The sequence below is a fragment of the Chamaea fasciata genome, unplaced genomic scaffold (assembly GCF_029207755.1).
Source record: "Chamaea fasciata isolate MVZ Bird 193981 ecotype frontalis unplaced genomic scaffold, bChaFas1.0.hap1 SCAF_28, whole genome shotgun sequence".
Taxonomy (NCBI): domain Eukaryota; kingdom Metazoa; phylum Chordata; class Aves; order Passeriformes; family Sylviidae; genus Chamaea; species Chamaea fasciata.
The window spans coordinates 4,497,883-4,520,809 of NW_027094113.1; the positions used below are offsets into that span (position 1 = coordinate 4,497,883).

Sequence of the window (22,927 nt, forward strand, 5' to 3'; positions counted from 1 at the left end):
CCAGGGCAGTGGTGGAGTCACCACAGAGGGATTTAAAGATGTGCAGAAGAGGCCTTTGGGGACACGGGAGGAGGAATGGCTGAACCTGATGGTCTGAGAGGCCTTTCCCAACTCAAGCAACTCAACGATTTCATGGATCCAACCGAGCAATTTGGTTCTCACACAGAAAGTACCAAACCCACTGCTCATGCCCAGATGACTCTCCCACACAGCCTGTCCCGGCTGGCATTGATCTCCATCCCGCCTGTCCCGTGCCAGGCTGTGATCCTGCCGCCCTCCCGGCGTCCTCCCTCTGTGACACCCGTGTGAGGAAAGCCCCGATGGAAACTCGGAGGTGACTGTGCCTGCCCTGCCCAGACCGGCTTAAAAATGCCCCCAGTTAACCTGCAAGGGATGGGCCCACGCCCGGGGGGCCGTCGGGTACGGCTGCGAGGGGAGATTTGGGCACCGGGCCCGGGCTGGTCCTTGCCCACGGAGGGCACCGGGGCCGGGGGCAGCTCCGGGGGTGACAAACCCGGAGCGGGGCGATGCCGCGGGCAGAACCGGCGCTCGGGGCTGGCAGCTCCGGGGCAGCGCCGGCGCGTCTGGCTGAGCCCGGGCGGGGCGGGACCGGCACCGGGAGGGACCGGGGCGGCACCGGGAGGGACCGGGGCGGGGCCGGGCGGTCCCATCGGCTCCGCTGCGAGAAGCAGCCGGTGCCTCCTCCGGGGGAGCCGCGGACTCGCCTGGCTGCGGGGCGCGGGCGGCAGCGGGACCGACACCGGGGCGGCACCGGGGCGAGACGGGCACCGGCAGCGACACCGGCAGCGGCACCGGAGCGCAACCCGGCTCGGGACCGGGCGGGGCGGGGGAACCGGCCGGCTCCAAACCCGCCCTCCGGCGCGGGAGGAGGCGGTGGCCGAGCTCCCCCCGCCGCGCTCCAGCCGAGCCAGCCCCGCGCCAGCCCCGCTCCGCTCGCCCATGGCGACCCTCGGTCCCTCCACGCGTGCCCCGGCCCCGGCACGGAGCCGCCGCTGAGCGCTGAGCACCGGCACCGGCCCGGCGTCCAGGTAAGCGCTGCGGGCGGCCCCGGCTCGGCAGCGCCGGCCCCGGACACCTGCCCGGTCCGGGACGCTCCGGCCCCGGCGCTGCGGCTCCGGGGGTCCCGGTGCCGTGCTCGGTCTCAGCCCCGGGGTTTGGCCGCTGTTTATTCCCCGCCGCCCGCTGGATGCTGCCGCCGCCCAACGGGGCAGAACCGGAGCCGTGGGGGTCCCCCGGGGATGTGGGGAGAGCGGGGGGAGCCAGCGCCGTGCCGGGGTCGGGGCGGCCTGTGCGGCCGCCGCAGGGCTTTGCTTCATACTTGGAGCCCGTCCCGCCACGCAGGAACACAAACACGGCTCGCGGGACGGCTCGCGGGAGGGGAGGAGATGGGTGCTGTCTAAATATTAGTTTAAGGAACGGAAGGATCTCCAGCCGGCATCTCCAGCCCCGTCACCTTCTCCCGGCTCCGGCCGCGCCGCAGTGGTGACCGTGTCCAGAGCTCGGCTGGGGCTGGGGGGGTGAATTTCCCCCCATCCTCCAGGGAGGGAATTTCCCCCTCTCGCTGCGGTCTCTCTGCGAAGGCTTTAACAAAACAAGGCAGACCTCGGGTGTCTTTATTGCACATATATGGTAGCTTTGTAGCCAGCGCTGATTTAAATCCCATCCTTGCTCCGGGAGCCGATCCGCGATCAGGCGCCGGGTGAAGGGCACGGCTTATCCCGCCGGGAGAAGGGGCTGGTGCCGGTCGGAAGCGCCGTGCGGCGTCCTGGATGCGTGCTGGGATCCCGGATCTAAAGGCAGGATCCCAGCGGATCCCAAATTCATCCTCTGGTGCTCCTGGGTGCTGCCGGGTTTAGTGGCAGAAGCGGCCGAGCCTCTGCCCGGCACAGGGCGGGGAAACCGAGCAGGGAAAGGGGCGTCTCTGTGCCAAATTTTAGGAGGTGTGAGCGCTCGGCTTTGCGTTTTTTACCCTCTGGTTCCGACCCAAATCCGCCCGCTGCGGCGGCTGCAGATGCTGCACCTCGGATCCGCTCCGTGCTGTGAATGTCCTCGGTGCCACCACCGGGCTCGTCCTGCGCCTCCATCCCCAGCAGCTCCGGGGCTGGTGGGGAGGGTTACACTTTCCTGTCCCTCCGTCCCAAGTTTTTAAGCAGCTCTGGGGGTCGGAGGGCCGGCTGAGCCCGGCTCCAGGCCGGAGGAAGGCGCACGGGAGGTTTGTGGCGCATCCCAGGGATGCCGAGCCGGCCCCGCCGCTCTGCCCGCGGCCAGTGCGTGCCTGCGGCGACTACACGGCAGGATGCGGCACCGGGGCCAAGGCTCCTCCCGGCTCTTCAGCACCTTCCAGGCCTCGTGGTTGGGCTGGAAATAAAAGGAGCGGGTCCGGTTTGCTGTGGCGCAGCCGGGGGGACACCGAGGCACGGCGGGTGGGCACCCTGGGGTGCGGGTGTGGTGGCACTGGGTGCCCTCCCACGGCACTGCCATGAATCACATCACGCTCGGCCGCCTCCCTCCTGCAGACCCCTCGGGCTGTGTGGGGGCTCCAGGATGCGCTTTGGGGTTGATTTGCACCTTTTTTTGGGGGGGGGGGGTCTGCGGGGATGGATGTGAGGTTTCCAAAATCCCCTTTTTGAGGTCACGAGCCCCAAACACAGCCCAGCCCAACGGTGTGGCCAGTGTCACCTCGGCTGTCCCCAGCGCAGCACAGGGTGGGTGGGGTGGCATTCAGAGCCCTCTCTTCTCCCCGTCCTGTCGTGCTGAGCCCGGTCATGCCCTCACAGGGGCGGGTTTTGGGGGGCACAAAGAGCTGGCAGCTGCCTCTGGGTGTCCCCCCTGCCCGGGGAGCAGCTCTTGGCACCCAGCAGGGCTGAGCCTCGGCCGGAGGGAGATGCTGAGGGGAGGAGGCCCTGTGTGGGTCCCATCAGGAGGTGAGGTGGTGCAGGACTGCTGAGGGTTTTACTGGTGTGGGTCTGTTTTGCTGGTGTGGGTTTTACTGGTGTGGGTCTGTTTTACTGGTGAGAGTTTTACTGGTGTGGGTCTGCTCTACTGGTGTGGGTCTGTTTTACTGGTGAGGGTCTCTTTTACTGGTGAGGGTTTTACTGGTGTGGGTCTCTTTTACTGGTGAGGGTTTTACTGGTGTGGGGCTGTTTTACTAGTGTGGGTTTTACTGGTGAGGGTTTGTTTTACTAGTGTGGGTTTTACTGGTGTGGGTTTGCTTTACTGGGATCACTTGGCACCCCGGGAGTGCAGCCACGGGATGATCCAGTCCCCTGGTCAATGCGAGCCATCATGGACAGGTTGGAATGGAGAAATCCACCCAACTCAGATTTTTTCTGGGATTTGGCCAGTCTGGAGCGGAGTGTCCCTGTGAAACTTGGTGAAAAGCGTTGCTGTAGGACACGAAAGAAAGACTTTAAATATTTCAGAAGGCAAAGAGCATAGAAGAAGAAGGCTTTATTGTTTTATTCTTATTACCTTTTGTAAGGTGTTCCCCTACAGACTTAACATGATTGGTGAACAGGAACGACACCTTTCTGATCTCATTGGTTAAACCGGAGAAACAGCAAAACACCACCTGGAGAAAGATTGTTTTGAGAATGGAGAGTTGTTCGCCAAGATTGTTTTGAGAAGAAGCTTTCTTGAGAAGTTTTTTCTCTGGGAAAAAGTTAGCAGCTGCTAGCAGGCTAAAAACCTTTCAGACTCAGAAATATCAGGTCCTACATTGGAGGAAGAGAAGCTGTGCCAGGCGTGGTGCTCTCGTGTGCCGGAGCATCCCGAGCAAAGCCACCACCCTGGGCTGGGAAACGCCACGAGCAGCTCCATCCCCATCGCTTCTCCCTCACAAAACCCCAAACGAGCTCGCTTTGTAGCTCACCATCCCAGAGCTAAATTGAAACAATCCTCTTTGCCACCGCCTCGTTCTCCAAAAAAAAAAAAAAAAAAAAGCGAAAAAACGCGTTTCCTCCCGCCGCCCTTCAAAGCCCCCTTGCAGGCTGATGCCACTCGCTCCAGCGCCGCCTCTCTGGGGTGGTTTCATTCGGATGGAACCACATTTCGTTTTGTTTTCCCTTTGAACTGGCTCCAAGCACGGGGCTGGTGGCTGCCGGCAGGGAGGCAGGGCAGTGCAGAGGGGTCGGCGGCCCCGCAGCCGGAGATGTCCCAGGAGGGGAAGTTCCTCCTCTAGCATCGCTCCCAGGCTGCAATAATCCAAAGCAGGAGTTGAGTTTTTTTTCTCTGTTTCAGCAGCTTTATCGCAGCACGGGGACCTGTGGTGCTTGGGCAGGGTGATGAATCCCATCGCGGAGCCTTCCTGAGCTCTGAGAATGGAGTTAATTCAGGAGCAGGCTCCTGGGTTTTGTGGCTCCAGACTTTGGGGAGTCCCTCAATTAAATCCTGGCCTGGTTTAGGGCTGGTTTAGGGGTGGTTGTAAACCCTGCCCTGCTCCTTCCCGGTGAGAAAACCGACTTTGCTCCATGGTTGTCGTGTCTGGGTCTTGCTGGTGATGGCAGTGATGCAGAGCTGACCAAGCCCCGTGGCTCCTGGGGCCTTTTTGCCTTTAATAATGTTGGTTTTGGCTGAAGGAGCCGCCTGGGAGCCCGGGGTGTATTTATTGCTGCTGGTGTCACTCCCACCAGGGCTGTGGGGTTTGCTGGTGGCATCTGCTGGCCGATGGCACGGCGACACAGGGCACAGCCCCCAGCCCTGCTCTGCTCCAGGGCTGGGGGCTCCTGCTCCCGAATCCATCCCGGCGGTTGTGTTCCTGCAGCCGTGCTGGGAGGAACAGGCAGGGAATGCTCCCAGCGAGGTGCTGGAGTGGCTTTTTTTGGTTTTTCCCTGGGTTTTTCCCTCTCTGCTGCCTTCCCAAGGCTGTGTCCTCGTGCGGCACCGGGGGACACCCGAGCCAGCCCAAAGGTCCCAGTCAGGAACACCCATCCCGTCCTCCCTGGAGGACAGGCTCGCCTCTGATTTCTCAGGGCAGCTGCTGTCTTCGTTAAGTGGTGTTGGCTTATTAAAAGCACATTTTTGAGGCTTAGCAGCTCCTCGGAGCCGGCTGGGAGGGACGGTGCCAGCGCTGGGGGAGGCAGCAAAGCTCCTCTGAGCCGGGCTGGGCACCGACAGCATCACCCTGAATTGGGGGAAAATCCCACCTGTTTGACATCCAGGAGGAGTTTAGGGAGGGAAAAAGGAGAGGTTGGGAGGATCCAGGCAGGATTTGGGTGGTGTGAACCCTCTGAGCACGGACAGAGAGGGGAAAGTTGAGCTGTGTGAGCATCGTTTGTGGTGGGATCTCCCTGGCAGAGGAGGGGTGGGGAGGAGAGGGGGGTCTGGCCTCCACCCGTCTCCAGGAGCAGGTCATGGAATCACGGAATGGTTTTGGCTGGGAGGGACCTTGGGCAGGGACACCTCCCGCCATCCCAGGTTGCTCCAAGCCTTGGACACTTGCAGAGCTGCTCAGGGCAGGGAATCTGAGGACGGTCGATGTTTTCCAGCACTGACCACCAACACAGGATTGGCTGCAGGGATTAATACCTGGAGTCCTTCAAGGTGCTCCCAGGGTGTTTTTTTCCAAGGGGGAAACTGAGACACCCAGTGACACCCGCCCCCTCCCAAGGGATTTGGGGATTCCACAACGGCGGAAACCCCACAAAACAGGGAAGGGGGAAGTGACCAACCCCATTCCCACGGGTAGTGGCAGGGAAATGCCCCAATCCACGTTTCGCCGGAGTCCTTTGGCCGTGCCATCATCTTTCCTGAATTTCTTGCTGCTCTGAGCGGCCTCTGCTCTGGGAAAGGTGGAAGATGGGCGTGCAAAGGTGCAGGTTGTCCCTGCCTGTGTCACCTGCCCTCCCCTCGCTGCTGGAGGCAGCTCCTCTGCAGGAGTGTGGGCAGGATTCGGGGGGCTGTGTCCCAATTGTAATCAATATTTTTATGGCAGCAGGAGAAACCAAATCCCAATCTCTTACCCACCGCTCAGCTGGAGCCGCAGGAGAGGCCAGCGGGGTGGGAAGGGCAGAGTGGCCACAGCTCTCCCTGCACACCCACGTCCTGGCTGGGAGCAGAGGGAAAACTTTGCTTTTTTTGGGGCTCTTCCCTGTGGGAAAACCTCTCATCCCTGAGGGATCCCAGCAGGTTTTCCCTGCAGTGACGGGAGAGCTCAGGGCCGTGTCCATCTCCACGGTGTCACCACCTCCCGGCTGCCCTTTGGAGACCCTCCAGCTCTTCCCATTTCTCCCCAGCATCTCCCAGTTCTGAGATCCCTCTGGCTGAAATCCCCGTTCCCAGCTCGCTGCTGCCGTTGCCGTCCCGGGCGGAATTCCTCATCTGCTCTCTCTGCAGCAGCTCTAAGTGCTTCAATGTGTCGGCAGTTCCCGCCGGAGTCGGACAGTAAATCCTGATGGGAACCCAGCCCGTGCTCCGGCCAAAACCTACCGCCGGGGTTTAGTGCAAATTGGATTTGTAAAAACCTCGCTCCGGTCTCGGTGCCCTCGGCAAAGCGCCCTAATCCCCGGCGGGCGCCGGGACGAGCCGGCTCCTCCTGCGCAGCCGGGAATCCGGGGTGTGTGGGGAGAGGAGAGGGGAAAAATGGGAACTCACGGTCTGTGGGGAGAGGGAAAAATGGGAATCCAGGATCTATGAGGAGAGGGAAGAACGGGAATCCAGGATCAGTCGGGGAGAAGAGAGGGAAGAACAGGATTTTGGGATCTATGGGGAGAAGGGAGGGGAGAATGGGAATCCAGGATCTGTGGGGGGAAAAGAGGGAAAAACATGAATCCAGGATCTGTGCGGAGAAGAGAGGGAAGAACGGGATTTTGGGATGTGTGGGGAGAAGAGAGGGAGGAACGGGGGGATTCCCAGCTCGGCAGCATCACCTGTGCTGCCTGCTCGGGAGGCTGCTGAGGGATGCAGGCGGATTCTCGTCCCACAGGGATGTGGCTGCCCCATCCCAACTCTCCTCCCTGCATCCTGCAGGAATGCTGGGTCAGGGCAGGACCTCTTTCCCTAGGGATGAGGATGGGAATTGTTCAGGAGCTGGAGGGATCGGGCCAGCACACCTGAGACACGTGGAAAAAGCAGAGGTGGAAAATTCAGGAATTAACACCTGGAGTCCTTCAAGGTGCTCCCAGCCGTGTTTTTTCCAAGGGGGAAACTGAGGCACCCTGCGACTCCCCCCAAGGGATTTGGGGAACCCACAACGGCGGAAATCCCACAAAACAGGAAAGGGGGAAGCGGCCAAGCTGTCGTGGCAGCCCTCTGGCTTTTTTTCTCCCTCCTTGATCCCACCGAGGGCTTTTCCTTTCCTTTCTTGGCAAAAAGGAGATTTCTGCCCCCCAGCGCAGCTCTCAGATACCAGTGGTGTTGAAACGGGCCCAGAGCAAAGCACATCTGGGGTCTGGGCTCCGTCTCGCTGCCAAAATTTAAGCTTTTAACCCTCTTTCCCGAGGCACTGGGATTGTTCAAACAAGCCACAGTAATTAGTTTCCTCTGACAAACCGCCCCTTTTTGGCATCGGGAGGTTTATTAATTCCGGGGGGAGTGTGGGAGCATCGCTCCGGATCCAAAAATAATTGACATTCAGAGTCCGGGTTTTGGCACGAGAGGGGAAAAACTCGGGCTGGAAAAGCAGCATCAGGCTTGGCAGGGGGTTGACACAGCAGCACCTAAAGGTGCCCAGCAGCGGGTGGGGAGTCCTGGGCTGGTGCTATCCCTGATTTCCTCCGCGGCCACATAAACCATCCTGGTTTTGGTGGGATTTCGAGCGCCATAATTTGATTTTCTCCTCCTCACTCCCCTCACCTGGAGCCACGCGCTCCTCTCCCGCTGCGGGGGCCGGGCAATCCCTTGATTGATTTTTATCTGCAATTAATCTCTACTTACTCACCTCTTCCCGTGAAGGGCGGCTCTTGCTGCTGCTTAGACCTGACGGAATCGGCTTAGGGAGGGTTTTTGGGGTTGCTGCAGCCGTGGTGACCTTGGCGGGGCTGCCACACCTGGCAGGGCCCAGTGGGGACACTGGACTGGGAGCACAAACTGGGAGCACAAACGCCCCCCGTGCCCACCCCGCAGCGACTTTTTACTGCTTTTTCAGCGCTGCTTTTTAGCTGGAAAGGGAATAAATATCCCCGAAAGGTGCAGCGTTAAATGAGGTTTTTTTCAGAGCTGGGGGGTGTCGGGGGAAGGGCAGATCTCGGCCAGGTGTCCCCAGGCTCGGCACAGCCACCCGCGGGTGTCCCCGAGCCGGGCTGGGTGACACTGCAGGGAGCTGCGCTGCATCAAACCACGCTTTTATTTCCTGCTGATTTATATTGCAGCTGCATTCCCAGCCTCCGGCGTGTCCCGGCGAGCGCCGGCGATGGGGCTGAGGGAGGGGGAACCGAGGGAAGCCGAGGCTGGAGGGCAAGCGGCATCATTATTTGCCTTTGCAGGGATGAGCTGAGCCCAGCCGGGGCTGAACTGGGACTGAACTGGTCCCAGACTGGTCCCAGCAGGGAGAAATCCCCGCGCTCGGCTCCGCATCCAGCGGGATTCCCTCCCCGCCGGGCGCCCGCTGCGGATCCCGGTAATTAATGACATGAAAGCCCACGCGAGACCTCCGGGGAAGGAATCAAAGGCTCCGCCGCAGCTTCCCAGGGCATGGATTTATCCCTCCGGGCCCGCAGCTTCCCCGCATCCCGAGGCCGTGCCGGATGGAGGGGATCCCGCGGGACACGGTGAGACGGGTCAGCGCCGCCCCGGTGTCTGTCCCCGGGGTTCCGGGCAGAAATCCAGCCCCAAAACGGGTCTGGGTGGAGCTCCTGGCGGTGGGGAGAGGCACGAGGGTCGTGGCCGCGGAGTCTCCCGGTTGGGAGCTGCTCTGGTGCCGGGATTTCCATCCCGGGGGATTTGGGGTTGTTCTGCCCGTGCAAACCGGGCACAGGGTGTTGTCCGTGCCACGCAGGGATGGCTCAAGGTGCCCCTTGGCCCTGGCACAAATTGGGATTTTCCTCCCCTGTGCTCCTTTCCCTCCTGGAAGAGCTGCCGGAGCCCTGCCTGCTCCGCTCCCGTTGGCACCGTGGCCTTTCCCAGCTCAGGAAGATGGGACAGGGCATCTCCTCCTCCTCAGGGGGGCTCTGGCCGTGCTGGGGGCTCTGGGGGATCCTGTCCCTGCCCATTCCCAAAGATGACGCCCTTCGGTGTCTGGGATGTGGACATGGAGCTGATGGATGGCTCAGTGTCCCAAAATTCCTGCCTTGTCCTGGTGCCTCCTGCAGTGCTCGGCCCTTTGGGCTGGTTTGGTTCTTCCAAATCCAAAATGAGGGGAAGCTTCAGCCGGGTCGGGCAGGACTTGGAGCAGCCTGGGGCGGTGGAAGGAGTGGAAGGTGTGGAAGATGTCCCTGCCCATGGCACTGGATGGGCTCCAGGGTCTCTTGGAGCCCAGGCCAGTCTGGGATTCCGTGATTCCATGGAATGGTGGGAATCTGGAATGGAGCAGCAGGAGCTGCTCTGCTGGATGGAAACCCCCCAGGCTCCGTTCCCCAACCACGACTTGGCCACGGCCCCCAGCATCGCCCCCGGCACCACGGGGTGCCCTTGGCTGATCCATCCACATCCCGCAGCCTCGGTGGGGGAGGCTTTTCCTGATTATTTCCACCCTGTCGAGGGGGTTGGGGTGGTTTTTTGGGTTTTTTTTTTTGCTCTCCAGCTGTTTTGGAGGGATGTAAACCAAACCCGCCGTAATTCAGCCTGAATGTAAATGTCACAATGGCAGTGTGGGAATGGGGGTGCTTGGAGCGTTCAGCCGGGGGGATCCGGGAGTGCTGGAGCTCCTCCTGCCCCACAGCATCCCATGTCCTGCTCCATCCCATGTCCTTCTCCATCCCATCTCCTTCACCATCCCATCTCCTTCACCATCCCATCTCCATCTCCTCCATCCAGTCTTCCTCTCCACCATCCCATCTCCCTCTCCACCATCTCCCCTCTCCACCATCCCACCTCATTTTCCACCATTTCCCTCTCTTCCATCCCACCTCCTTCTCCTCCATCCCATTTCCCTCTCCCCCGTCCCATTTCCCTCTCCTTCATCCCATTTCCCTCTCCCCCGTCCCGTTTCCCTCTCCCCCACCCCATTTCCCTCTCCTTCATCCCATTTCCCTCTCCTTCATCCCATTTCCCTCTCCTTCATCCCATTTCCCTCTCCTCCATCCCATTTCCCTCTCCCCCGTCCCATTTCCCTCTTTTCCATCCCATTTCCCTCTCCCCCATCCCATTTCCCTCTCCTTCATCCCATTTCCCTCTCCTTCATCCCATTTCCCTCTCCCCCGTCCCATTTCCCTCTCCTTCATCCCATTTCCCTCTCCTTCATCCCATTTCCCTCTCCCCCGTCCCATTTCCCTCTTCTTCATCCCATTTCCCTCTCCCCTGTCCCATTTCCCTCTCCCCCACCCCATTTCCCTCTCCCCCACCCCATTTCCCTCTCCCCCACCCCATTTCCCTCTCCCCCATCCCGTGGCTCCAGGCCCATCTCCAGTTCCCTCCCCGGGGTCTCACCTCACCCCGGAGTGCCCCAAACCTTTCCCAGAGGAGCGGGGGCCGCACCCCAGGGCTGAGGCTGTGCCTGGTTTGTGGTGGGCCCTTTGTGGGGCTCTGGGGGAGGCTGGGGAAGAGCTCCGGGGCTGGATTTCTCTGAGGCAAAGCAGAACCATGTGTCCCACGCTCCGCTCTGGTTCTGCTTACGGGGAAGAGGGAAGAGCTGCAGGGGGAGGAGGAGGAGCAGGGATGAGCTGTGGATGCGCCGTGGCCACCACTCAGAGCTCCAGGCCAGGCTGGGTGAGGTGTCCCCTGTCCCCAGCCAAGCAGGTGGTGGCATTCCCTGTTCCCCAGAGCACAGCTGGAGATGGAGACAGGGACATTTTCCCCTTTGTGCACCCGCTCGCTATCAAAAGAGCAGGAAAATCCAACAGCTCCACCCAGATCGAGGGGTTGGGACTTTATTTTCCTTTCAATGCTCCCCATTTTGGGGGAAGTTTTTGGCATTTTGAGACCAGTTTGATCCAGTTTGGTGCAGGCTCATGTCCTCCCAGTGCAGCACCTGCCCTGGCCAGGAGTGTTGGACACAGAGATGGTTTTTGGGAAGGTTCAATCCCCAAGAAAGTGTTTCTGGGAGCTTGTGATAGGTTTTGAGGAAGGTTTGGTGCGATTTTGGGAAGGACTGAAGAAGTTTTGGGGGAAATCTGAAGGAGTTTTGGGGACAATCTGAGGAAGTTCTGGGGAAAAAATCTGAAGAAGTTTTGAGGAAAAATCTGAAGAAGTTTCGAGGACACTCTGAGGAAGTTTTTGGGGAAAATCTGAGGAAGTTTTTGGGGGAATCTGCAGGAACTTTTCTTACGGTCTGAGGGGTTTTTTGGGCAAAAACCTGAGGGATTTTTGGGTAAGATCCGTGGCAGCTTTGGGAACAGCCTGTCTCTCCGCCACCCCCATCCTCTCCAGCACAACCCAGCCCCATCCTATGAGCAGGACCAGGCGTCGAGCCGGAGCTGCTGCTGCCGGAGGAGCAGCCTCCGGAGCTGCTGCCCATGGAAATTGTTTAATTCCTGCGGGATGAGTCACGAGGAGCCGGGATTTCAAAGCAGCTTGGCTCCCATGTAAGGCACTCAAATAAACAGCGTGTGGCAGGTGGAAGCTCTCTCTGATGTCCCCGTCAAGGCCTCCGTCTTTCCAAGTGGTTTTTGCCTTGCCAAAAATCCTTCGGCCACACCGTGGCTCCATCCATTCTTGAGGCCGAGCTCTGGAAAATAATGAATCAATGCCCGGAAACATGAATCGACGGAAAATTTATGGCGCACTTAGGATATAATGTCTTTTTGGGTCCTCTGCTTTGAAGCATCAGCACTGAAAGTTTTGGCATCTTCCTTTTCTCAACCCTTCAGCGAGGAGGATTTCGGAAAAAAAAAAAATAAATTTGCTTTTCTCCCTCATCTCATGACTCCGGGAGCTTTAAGGAGTCGGTGGATGTCGGAAACAAATCCCAAGAATCTGCTGGAAAAACTGGGAGCGGGGTTGAAAAACGAGAGTGGTGGGGAAAAAAATGAGAGTGTGAAAAGTGAGGGACGGCAGAGAACCCCAAATGCTGCACTTTTTGTAGGCAAGAAAAACGTCCGCGGGGATGGAGCTGCTGGATTTTGATTTATCGGGAAAAACAAGTGGAAACACCGACATCCCTGGAAGTGTCCAAGGCCAGGTTGGACGGGGCTGCTCCGGGGCTTTTTTAGAGCAAAAGAAACCAACGGCGAGGCCTGGAATAACTTTTGTTGTTATTGTTTTGCACGTTGGAGCTGGGATTCGAGTCTTTTGAAAGGTCACAGGCGAGTGGGTGGGGGCCAGGATTTCTGGCTGCTGGAACGGGAGGTTTTTTTCTTTATGGGACGTGCAGCGAGGCTGGAACCGCTCTCCTAAAATTTTATGGGGCTGCAAAGAAGCCAGAGGCCCTTGCCCAGGTGGTGGGATCGGGTGTCACAGCCCCGCTCCAGCCTTTTCCCCCCTGGAGCAGGAAAAAGGGGGCTGAGCCCCCCTGGGTGCTGGAGGTTCAGCTCAGGGGTTTGTGTGATCCCGCTGCTGATTGTTCACCTTGGAATTCCTCTCCCAAAATACCCGACGTCAGCTGTTCAAAGCTGTTTGTCCTCCTGGAGAGCAGAACAAAGTGTCCTTTTCTCCCCTCCAAACCCTCTCCTGGGGCTGCTGGTTCTTCACAGATCCTTCATTTCCACCGATTTTGTCCAGGAGGAAATTTGGGTTATCTTGGTCCTGCACCACTGAGCACCGATCCTCCTGGGGAGGGTTTGGGTGCCAGGGAATTTTCAGTGCCTGTTCCCTGCTCCTGCTCTTCTTTCCAGGGTGTAATCTGAACTGAAGGCACCTGATTGATGTGGAATTCCAGAACGGGAATTTAAATGTCCAGTCCCACCCCCTGCCATGGGCAGGGACACCTCCCACTGTCCCAGGGTGCTCCAAGCCCTGTCCAGCCTGACCTTGGACACTTCCAGGGATCCAGGGGCAGCCACAGCTTCTCTGGGAAATTCATTCCAGCCCTTCCTCAGCCTCCCAGCCAGGAATTCCATCCCGATATCCCATCCCTCTGGCAGTGGGAATCCATTCCCCCTTGTCCCATCGCCATTCCCACCATGTCCTGTCGGGATGATGAACATGGATGGGAGCACACCTGGGATCCTCCATCCTCCTCCATCCTCCTCCATCCATCCTCAATCCATCCTCAATCCATCCTAGGGTATCCTTCATCCTCTTCCATCCTCCTCCATCCTCCTTCATCCTCCTCAATCCTCCTCCATCCTTCTCCATCCTCCTCCATCCATCCCCAATCCACCCTAGAGCATCTCCCATCACTCTCCTGTGGGATGGGGAGCCCGGCTCTCCCTGGTTTCGATGGGATGAAACCCGGCAGCAGGTGGGGCTGGCACCACCCTCCTCCAGTGCTCCCAGTGCTCCCAGTGCTCCCAGCAGCCTCTCCCAGCTCCCATCCCGCTCCCGGTGTCCAGCCCAGCCCTGCCTCTCCAGACCCGCTGGGTTTCCATCCTCTTCCCTCCTTATAAGGCCAAACTATTCTTTTTCTATCTTGGCATTGTTTATAGCCCCGTTGAAAAATATTTAGGCTCTGGCTGGGTCCTACAATGATCCTGTAACCTACAGGGTATCTCATTGCTGCTGGCGAGCAGGGAATTATCTGCATCCCATAAAACCGAGGGATGTGGTGATGAGGAGGGCGGTCACAGCCCTGCGCGGCGTTTTCTACAACATAAAAATAAAAGCAAACCTGTCGAATTCCAATTTCAAACAAACATTTCCCCCCCCCCCCGTCCAGTAAATTCTATCTGGTAAATATTATAAAACTGGGATTGGGGGTTTTATTTTCCTTTTTGCTTTTTTTTTTTCTCTCTCTCTCCTTTTTTTTTTTTTTTTTCAGTACCCCCTTGGAAAATTTCTTTCAAGAGGAAAAAATATTTGGAGTTTTCAAGGAGCTGAAATAAAACCCAGGAGCCAGGAGGTGGAAGGGCAGGGACACTGGTGCCTCACTGGTGTCACTTCATCTCCACTGGCGCCACCTCATCCCCGTTGCTGCCACCTCATCCCCATTGGTGTCACCTCATCCCCATTGGTGTCACCTCATCCCCAGTGGTGTCACCTCGTCCCCATTGCTGCCACTTCATCCCCATTGGTGTCACCTCATCCCCATTGCTGCCACCTCATCCCCAGTGGTGTCACCTCATCCCCAGTGGTGTCACCTCATCCCCAGTGGTGTCACCTCGTCCCCATTGCTGCCACTTCATCCCCATTGGTGTCACCTCATCCCCATTGGTGTCACCTCATCCCCATTGGTGTCACCTCATCCCCATTGCTGCCACCTCGTCCCCATTGGTGCCTCCTCATCCCCATTGGTGTCACCTCGTCCCCATTGGTGTCACCTTGTCCCCATTGGTGTCACCTCATCCCCATTGCTGCCACCTCATCCCCATTGGTGTCACCTCATCCCCATTGGTGTCACCTCATCCCCATTGGTGTCACCTCATCCCCATTGCTGCCACCTCATCCCCATTGGTGTCACCTCATCCCCACTGGTGCCTCCTCATCCCCATTGGTGTCACCTCGTCCCCATTGGTGTCACGTTGTCCCCATTGGTGTCACCTCATCCCCATTGCTGCCACCTCATCCCCATTGGTGTCACCTCGTCCCCATTGGTGCCACCTCATCCCCAGTGGTGTCACCTCGTCCCCATTGGTGCCACCTCATCCCCATTGGTGTCACCTCATCCCCACTGGTGTCACCTCATCCCCATTGGTGTCACCTCGTCCCCATTGGTGTCACGTTGTCCCCATTGGTGTCACCTCATCCCCATTGCTGCCACCTCATCCCCATTGGTGTCACCTCGTCCCCATTGGTGCCACCTCATCCCCAGTGGTGTCACCTCGTCCCCATTGGTGCCACCTCATCCCCATTGGTGTCACCTCATCCCCACTGGTGTCACCTCATCCCCATTGGTGTCACCTCGTCCCCATTGGTGTCACCTCGTCCCCATTGGTGCCAACTTGTCCCCATTGCCACCGCCATCCCCAAGCCACTTTTCCATGCCCAGTCTCCCACTCCAGCACATCCCTGGGCCGTCCCTCGTGCCTCAGTTTCCCCACCTCGGCCCCGCTGCCGGTGTCGGGAATGGAGGAGCTGGAGGCAAGGGGATCCCGTGGGATGAAACATCCCTTCACCCCAATCCGTGGGGAGGGAGGGAGGGAGGGAAGGAAGGGGCTCGAGGGGCTCGGGGCGTGCATTAAGGATCTTTGTTTTGCCTGTTTTGCAGAGTTTCAATGTTCTGACTTGCTCTAAGATGAAGGTATGGAAGTTTGCAGCCATTGCATCGATGCTCCTCAGTTCCATGTTATCCATTTTAGTTTGTAGAGACATGTTCAGCGGAAGCCCGGAGTTCAGCCCCTTGCCTTCCTCGCCGTCTTCCTCACGGGATTCCTCCTCCTCTTCCTCCTCTTCTTCCTCCTCTTCCTCCTCCTCCTCCTCGCTGCCGGTGGCTCCGCGGAGATCGCCCCGGGCCCTGCAACGCCACGGCTCTCTGCTGGCCCAGTGTAAGCTCCTGCTCCTCCCTCCCGCGGTCATTGTCCCCCCCTCCCGACCCCACAGATCCCCAGAAATCCCTGTGGGGTCATTCCCCGCCCTCTCCTGCAGCCAAACATCCCCTTCAGGAGGGTTTAAACACCCTTGGGGCACACAGGAGGCACTGGGCACCGAACTTTGGTGCGAACGCAGCAGAGGGAAACTCAAACAGCTCATTTGCTTCAAAGAAGATTCTTCTATTTCCCCCCCCCCCTCCAAATGGTTTTTTTTGAGGTTTGGTTTTTTTTTTTGGAAGTTCAATGCTATTTTTTTTACAAATGGAAATTGTCAAACAGGAGCTGAAGGCGAGGGCACGGCAGCAGCTCCCCCCCGCTCACCCCTCGGTGCTCCCTGAGGGCTGGAAATCCCCACGTGTTTGTTTTGATTCCAAACCAGAGGAGCTGCTTTTTTTGGGTGGAAATCTGGAAATCGATGACAAGCTGTCAAACCACGCTTTCCTCTGTCTTTCCCGTGCCTCCTGCGGAGCTGAGCTGGAATAACCCTGGATTTAGGGTTGGGGTGAAGGGATGTGGGTGGTGCCAGCAGGGTCTGGGCACAGTTTGTGTGTTGGCTGCTGGCCCTGGGGTCTCAGGAGAAGCCCTTGGGGTCTCGGGGCTCCCAGGCCACAGTGAAACAGGGAAATAGGAAATTTATTGGTGCTTCTTCCCAAATCCACCTTCCCCAAGGGATCTCCATCCTAGGGGACGTTCACTCACCCCAGGGAATCTCCATCCTGAGGGATATCCACACACCCCAGGGAATCTCCATCCTAGGAGATGTCCTCTCACCCCAGGGAATCTCCATCCTGGGGGATATCCACCCACCCCAGGGAATCTCCATCCTAGGAGATGTCCTCTCACCCCAGGGAATCTCCATCCTGGGGGATATCCACCCACCCCAGGGAATCTCCACCTTGGGGAATGTTTGCCCACCCCAGGGAATCTCCATCCTGGGAGTCATGCACCCCAAGGAACCTTCCTTCTGGAGGATGGTTACCCACCCCAGGGAATCTCCATCCTGGGGGATATCCACCCACCCCAGGGAACCTCCATCCTGAGGTTACCCATCCTGGATCACCCCAAGACCCTCACCCATGGTGAATCTCCCCCCTCAAGCCCCAACAACCCCCACAACCCCTGATGAGGGCCAAACACCCTCTAACCTCCATCCCCCTCCTCTTGCAGACAGCGCCTTGCTGGAGAGCTACACGGAGGGCGAGCTGCGGCAGCTGCTCTCGGCGCTGGTGGAGCGTTACCGCCAGGCCATGAACTCGGGCGGGCACGAGCTGCCGCTGTTCCCCCGCGCCGCCGGCAGCCGCCGCAAACGCGCCCGCGCCCGCCACAAACCCTGCGAGCTGCGCCAGCTGGAGGTCAGCGTCAGCGACCTGGGCCTGGGCTACGAGTCGGACGAGACCGTCCTGTTCCGCTACTGCAGCGGCACCTGCGAGGCCGCCGTGCGCAGCTACGACCTCTCCCTCAAGAGCATGAGGAGCCGCAGAAAGATCCGGAAGGAGAAGATCCGCGCCCGGCCGTGCTGCAGGCCGCTGGCCTACGATGACGATGTCTCCTTCTTGGATGCCTACAATCGATACTACACCGTCAACGAGCTGTCGGCCAAGGAGTGCGGCTGCGTGTGACGGGGCCACCCCGGGGCACGGGGACCGGGATGGAGGCTGGAGAGGCCGGAGGAGGAGAGACTGAGCCGCCGGCGCGTCCCTCGGCGTCACCGTCCCGCTGGCGGCGCAGGACTAGAGACGTGGCCGCTGCGGTTGGAGCGGCGGCGGCTGCTGGAGGGTGTTGTCCCCTCGGCGAGTGGCCCTGCTGAGGTGACAGTGGGTGTGCGACGTGCGTGGGGTGTGTCCGACCCCTCGGCGTGCACGGGCTGCCCTGAGTGTCACAGGTGTCACAGGTGTCACAGGTGTCACAGGTGTCACAGGTGTCACAGGTCACGTTACCTGCACAGGGGATAGTGCAGGGCAGGTGTCCTGTGGCATGGGGGGACCCCATGTGCCAGGGGTTCTGTGTCAGGGTGTGGCACAGGGGTGTGGCACAGGGGTGTGGCACACGCAGGGGGTGTTGTGAGCAGTGCCGGCGCTGGACAGGGTGTGCTGCACACCCGGGGTGTGTTTTGGGGTGTGCTGCACACCCGGGGTGTGTTTTGGGTTGTGCTGCACACTCAGAGTGTGTTTTGGGGTGTGCTGCACACCTGGAGTGTGTTTTGGGGTGTGCTGCACACCTGGGATGTGTTTTGGGGTGTGCTGCACACTCAAAGTGTGTTTTGGGGTGTGCTGCACACCCAGGGATGTGTTTTGGGGTGTGCTGCACACCTGGGATGTGTTTTGGGGTGTGCTGCACACCCAGGGATGTGTTTTGGGATGTGTTTTGGGATGTGTTTTGGGGTGCATTAAGGTTCGGGGTGGGTCAGGTGCCCCGTGCTGCCCCAGGGCGGGAGCTGAGTCCTTCTCTCCGTAGCTTTGGGGTTCTGTGACCACCCTGTGCTGCTGGAGGAGGTCCAACCACCCCAGATCCCGGTGTTTGGGGACACAGAAACACCCGACAGCGATCTGTGTGCGTGGCTCTGCCTCCCTCTGGCATGTGCCCCACTTGCCATCGTCTCGTTCCCGCAGCCCCGGGGCTGCTCCTCTTAAAACTCGGGATAATCTGTAGTAACTGGATTAACCTCCCGTGCCCCCGCCACGGGCAGCCGGGCCGGAGCGCCGCCACCGCCAGGGAGGTGACAGAACCTCCCCAGGGCCACCAGCAGAGCCGCGGCACCCGGCAGAGCGGGGCAGGAGCATCCCCTGGGGTTTGGCGTCTCCCCAAATCCCCGCGGCTCTCCCGGGAGTGTCTCCCACCCCCTGGTCGGGGCTGGAATCCTGCGGGAGAGGGGAACTCAGTCCCGGCTTTGGCTCCGCTCGCATTTACAGCAGTGTCACTGCTGTTTACTCTGCGGGGAAATAAATGAGCCCGCAGACTTTCACATTCCCCGGGCAGGCTCGATTTGTTGCCTGGGATTGATGGGTTTTCTCCCCTTGGCTCCCTTCCCAGAAAGAGCAAATCATAAACAGAAGGAGAATATTGGTGTCATGTCCTGGGCATTAACCAACGTGAGGGAAAACACTCCGTGTGCCACCCCCCAGCCCCGGCGTCCTGGCTCTTCTCTCCGGTAAAACATGGGGGGGGGGAAAAATCCCTTGTGCCTTCATCCCGAGGAGGAGGAGCAGGAGGAGGAGGAGGAGGAGGAGGAGGAGGGCTGCCGGTGGTGATGCCAGCACAGGGATGGCGCTGCAGGATTTGGGGGAGCAGGATGGCATCCCTTGGGGGGACAGCATCTCCAGTGTCTCACCAGCCACATTCCCGACCTCCACACAGGGCCAGGCTGGTGGGGGATTTTTATTTTATTTTATTTTATTTTATTTTATTTTATTTTATTTTATTTTATTTTATTTTATTTTGTTTTGTTTTGTTTTGTTTTGTTTTGTTTTGTTCTATTTTATTTTATTCCCTTCCTTTTTAATCCGAACGCAGCTCTTGGCCGAGCGGAGCCAGGGTGTAGTGGAGGAATACAAACACCATCCTTCAGCGGGGCTGGCAGCCCGGGAAGGCAGCCTGGACTCTGGAACGCGGAGTTTTCCCTGGATTTTTTGGGCAAGGCGGGAGGCAGCGGCGGGTGTGGGGTGTGAAACCTACACCCGGGAAATGGGAACTGAGAGAGGAAATAAACTCCACGCTGCAGGTGCAGCTCCCGAGCCAAGGTGTGAGTTTGCAGCCCTGGGAATGGGAAAAGTGGCCCAAAATAATCAGCTGGAGGATGGGAACGGCAGATGGGCGGTGGATAAGCGGCTCACTCGAGTTTAAGGAAAAAAAAAAGCACCCAAATCTAATAATAATAATGACAATAATAATAATAATAACAACTGTCCTCTCAAGGGCTTGGGTGCTTTCCAGGTCTCGCTGCTATAAAACTAAAATTAGTTTTGCTGCAGTAAAAAGGAAGGAGTGGAAGCAGAGCAGGGAAGGTGGTGTGGAAGCAGTGCAGGACCTGGCGCCGCCGAGGAGGATTTGGAGCAGGAGCTGCCTCTGTTCGTGGGGAGAAGTTGGAGTGTTTGCACCCTGGTTTGGGGGCTTTTTTTGGGGCAGAATCCAGGGATTTAGGGTGCCTTGGTGGTGGGCGCCAAGGGACCCTCCTCTTGCCAAGGAGGTTTTGGGAGCAGCAGGAAGACGAGGGGACGAGGGAGCAGCAGGGTGGGACATCTCCCAGCTGCCAAACCCCCCATTCCCAGAGCAAACCCAGCCTGGAGCCCCCGAAACCGTGAGGAAAACCTGACTCAGTGCAATGGTGTGTTAAATCCAGCAGGAATAGCTCCAATCCATCATTTTTCGCTCTTTTGTTTTGTTGTTGTTTTTTTAATTTCCCCCTGCTGGCACTGGAGCTCCGGCCCGTGTGGAGGGGATGTTCCCCATCTGCCTCACGCTGCTCCTGCTGGGTTTTTGGGGTTTTTTTTTGGGAAACAGCTGGGATTTGCAGCCACAAAACTCCCCGATGGGGTGAGCTGGGGCATCCAAAAGGATGGATTCAGCTTCCATGTCTTTTTTCAGGGCTCCTCCTCCTCCTCCTCATGGAGTTCCTCCAGCTTTCCCGGTGCCATCCCGCTGCCACCCGGCCCTGGAAATGTGGTTCCAATAGAAAAGCGGAGGTTTTCCCTAATGCTTTCCATTTCTCCAGCCCCCTCTGCTGTAATAGGAGCTGGAGCTGTCCGGAAAAATGTCTACAATGCAAAAAAAAAAAAAAAAAAAAGGTGGAAAATTCCCTCCTCAAAGCCACAGCAGAATCTCATCTGGCTCCTTCCTCAGCATCCCACGTGCTGGTTAATATTAATATTAATAATGATAATAATAACCAGTGTGCAACAGCTGTTGAGGGGATTTGGGGGTTGGGTTTTTGCTTGTCTGGGGCTGCAGCTCCTCCCGGGAGAGGAGGGTTTGGAAGAGCAGGAGGTTTGGAAAGTTTAAAATGATCCCGGTGGTTGTGACAGCGCGAAATCCCGGGGTTGTGTCCTCCCATCCCTGCCACGGTGAGTTCTGGGATTTCCAGTGGGTTTTCCATCGGGACACGCCGTGCTTGGGGAAGGATTTGGGGTCAGATCCACACATCCCACAAACCTCTCGGGATCCCGTTTTCTCGCCCCCAGTTTGGGATCCACAGTGGGGAAATGGGTCCAACGTCGTCGTTTCCGCTCCGTGAGAGAGAATGTTCTGGGTCTGAACAGCTCCAGGATCCTGCTGGGGGGAAAGGATTTTCCCAATTCATCAAGACAAATGATGTTTTTATTTTATTTTGGGATTCGGAGCCTCGGCTTTTCTGTAAATTGGGAACGGGGCTGCCACGTGTTTTCCTTCTGGGCTAAACAAAGCGTGGCCTCGAAGGGGAGGCCCACGAGGAGGGGGGAGAAAAGGGGAAAAAGGGGAAAAGGAAATAAAGGAAAAAGGAGGGAAAATGTGGGAGGAGAAAAAAGAAAATAAAAGGGGGAAAGGAGAAAAAGGAGAAAGTAAAAAGAGGGGAGAAAAAAGAAAAAAAAGGGGAAAAAGATAAAGGAGAAAAAAGGGGAAAGGGGGAAAAGGAAATAACAGGGGGGAAGGGAAAAAAGGAATTAAAATGAAAAGGTGGAAATGGGGGAAAGAAGAGGAAGTAAAAAGGGAAAGAAGAAAAAAGAAACAAAGGGCAAAAAGGAAGAATAATAAAGGAAAAAAGGGCAAAAAGGAAATAAAAAGAAGAGGGAAAAGAGGGTAAAGGGAAAAAGGAAAAAAAAAGGGGGGGAAGGAGAAAAAATGAAAAGAGAAAAAGCAAATAAAGAGGAAATGGGGAAAAGGAAAATGGGAAAAAGAAAAAAGGGAAAAAGGGAAAGGAAGAAGGGAAAAAAGGGTGAAGGGAAAAAAGGGTAAAGAGAAAAGGGGAAAAATGGAAGAAGGGAAAAAAGGGGGAAGAGGAGAAAAAATGGAAAGAGAAAAAAAGAAATAAAATGAAAAGGGGAGAAAGGGAAAAAAAGAGGGAAAAATAAAAAAAGAGAAAAATAGGGGAGGAAGAAAAAAAAGAAGAAAAAGGAAAAAAGGGAGAAAAGATTAAAAAAAAAAAGGTTAAAAAAAAAGGTAAAAAATAGGGAAAAGGGATTCCTGTTCCAGCACCACCCGGGTTATCCCGTTCCCCCTCCGGAATCGCCGGGCCCGTGCCCGGCTGCAGAAGTGGATGCAATGCATCTGTATTTTGGATACTGCTATTTATTGGAAGTAACTTATGTTATTTATTTAGATCCCAAAGCGCCGCCTCCCAAACGCCTCCCGCGCTCGCTCCCTTTTTTATGTTATTTATTGACCCTGACGGTGCCAAGTGCAGTTTACATTTATTACATTTGTACCATTTATCCTGAACCTGGAGGGAATGGGGTGGGGGGGGAATAAAATAAAATGAGAGAAAAGAGAATAAAATGCTGTTTCATATTATTTTTTTTGAAAACAAACCGGAACTTGGGTGTGATTTGTTCCATCCTCGCGGCGGGGTGGGAATATTAAGAGGGATTTTGTGGATTTTTCCTCTATCACGATGGTTGAGTGATGGTCAGTCTCTGCCATGGGAGTGGGGATGGGCTGGGAAAGGGGGAATTTGGGTTTTTTGGAGGAAAGACCCAGAAATAATCAGCTTTGATCCTTCTGGGGATGGAGCTTCCCACTGGGTTCACTCCAAAATGTGAAAATTCTGAGGAAATCACATGAAATGGGAAGGGAAATGGGAAGAGAAAGGGGAAGGGAACAATCTCTGTCCTTTAACACCACCAGTCCCAGCCCAGTCTGTCCAGACAAACAGAATTTATTTGGATTTTCACTCCAAAATAGGTTCAAACCTGGCACCGGAAAATGGAGAACAATGGGAGGGGGGAAAAAAAAAAAAGGATAAAAGGTTTATAGGATTTTTTTTTTTTGGGAACGGAAAAAAAGGTCTGTTTATATTCCCCCCTCATGCCACCCAGAGGCCTGACAGCCATGGCCGAGTCAAACATTCCCCTCTCCCAGCTCCGCTCTGTAAATATTTTTAGGAAGAATCTTTGGAGAGCCATAAATCTCCCTCCGGGCACGTGCACGGTGTGTGCGCGCTCCAGAGAAACCCGGGCAAAACCCAAATCCCGCCGCCAGCCCGTCCTGGATGAAATAAATAAATATTAAAAAACGGACAAATTAAAGTTTAATGATCCTGCTCGGAAAAAAAAAAATCTGGC

At 57.0% G+C, this 22,927-nt stretch overlaps 1 protein-coding gene across 1 annotated transcript; it reads left to right on the forward strand.

The window, feature by feature from the left end:
- Positions 1-874: 874 nt before the first annotated feature.
- NRTN (neurturin) lies at positions 875-22,099 on the forward strand. Its single transcript, XM_066205783.1, has 3 exons — positions 875-1,049; positions 15,356-15,632; positions 16,845-22,099. The coding sequence occupies exons 2-3, from the start codon at positions 15,383-15,385 to the stop codon at positions 17,294-17,296; spliced, it is 702 nt and encodes a 233-aa protein (XP_066061880.1). The 5' UTR covers positions 875-1,049; positions 15,356-15,382; the 3' UTR covers positions 17,297-22,099.
- Positions 22,100-22,927: the final 828 nt, after the last annotated feature.

Bases quoted from the DNA above. Each gene is read 5' to 3' on its own strand.
- NRTN (XM_066205783.1), top strand. From the start codon at position 15,383: ATGAAGGTATGGAAGTTTGCAGCCATTGCATCGATGCTCCTCAGTTCC. The intron at 15,633-16,844 runs GTAAGCTCCTGC...CTCCTCTTGCAG, and splicing joins CGGCTCTCTGCTGGCCCAGT to ACAGCGCCTTGCTGGAGAGC.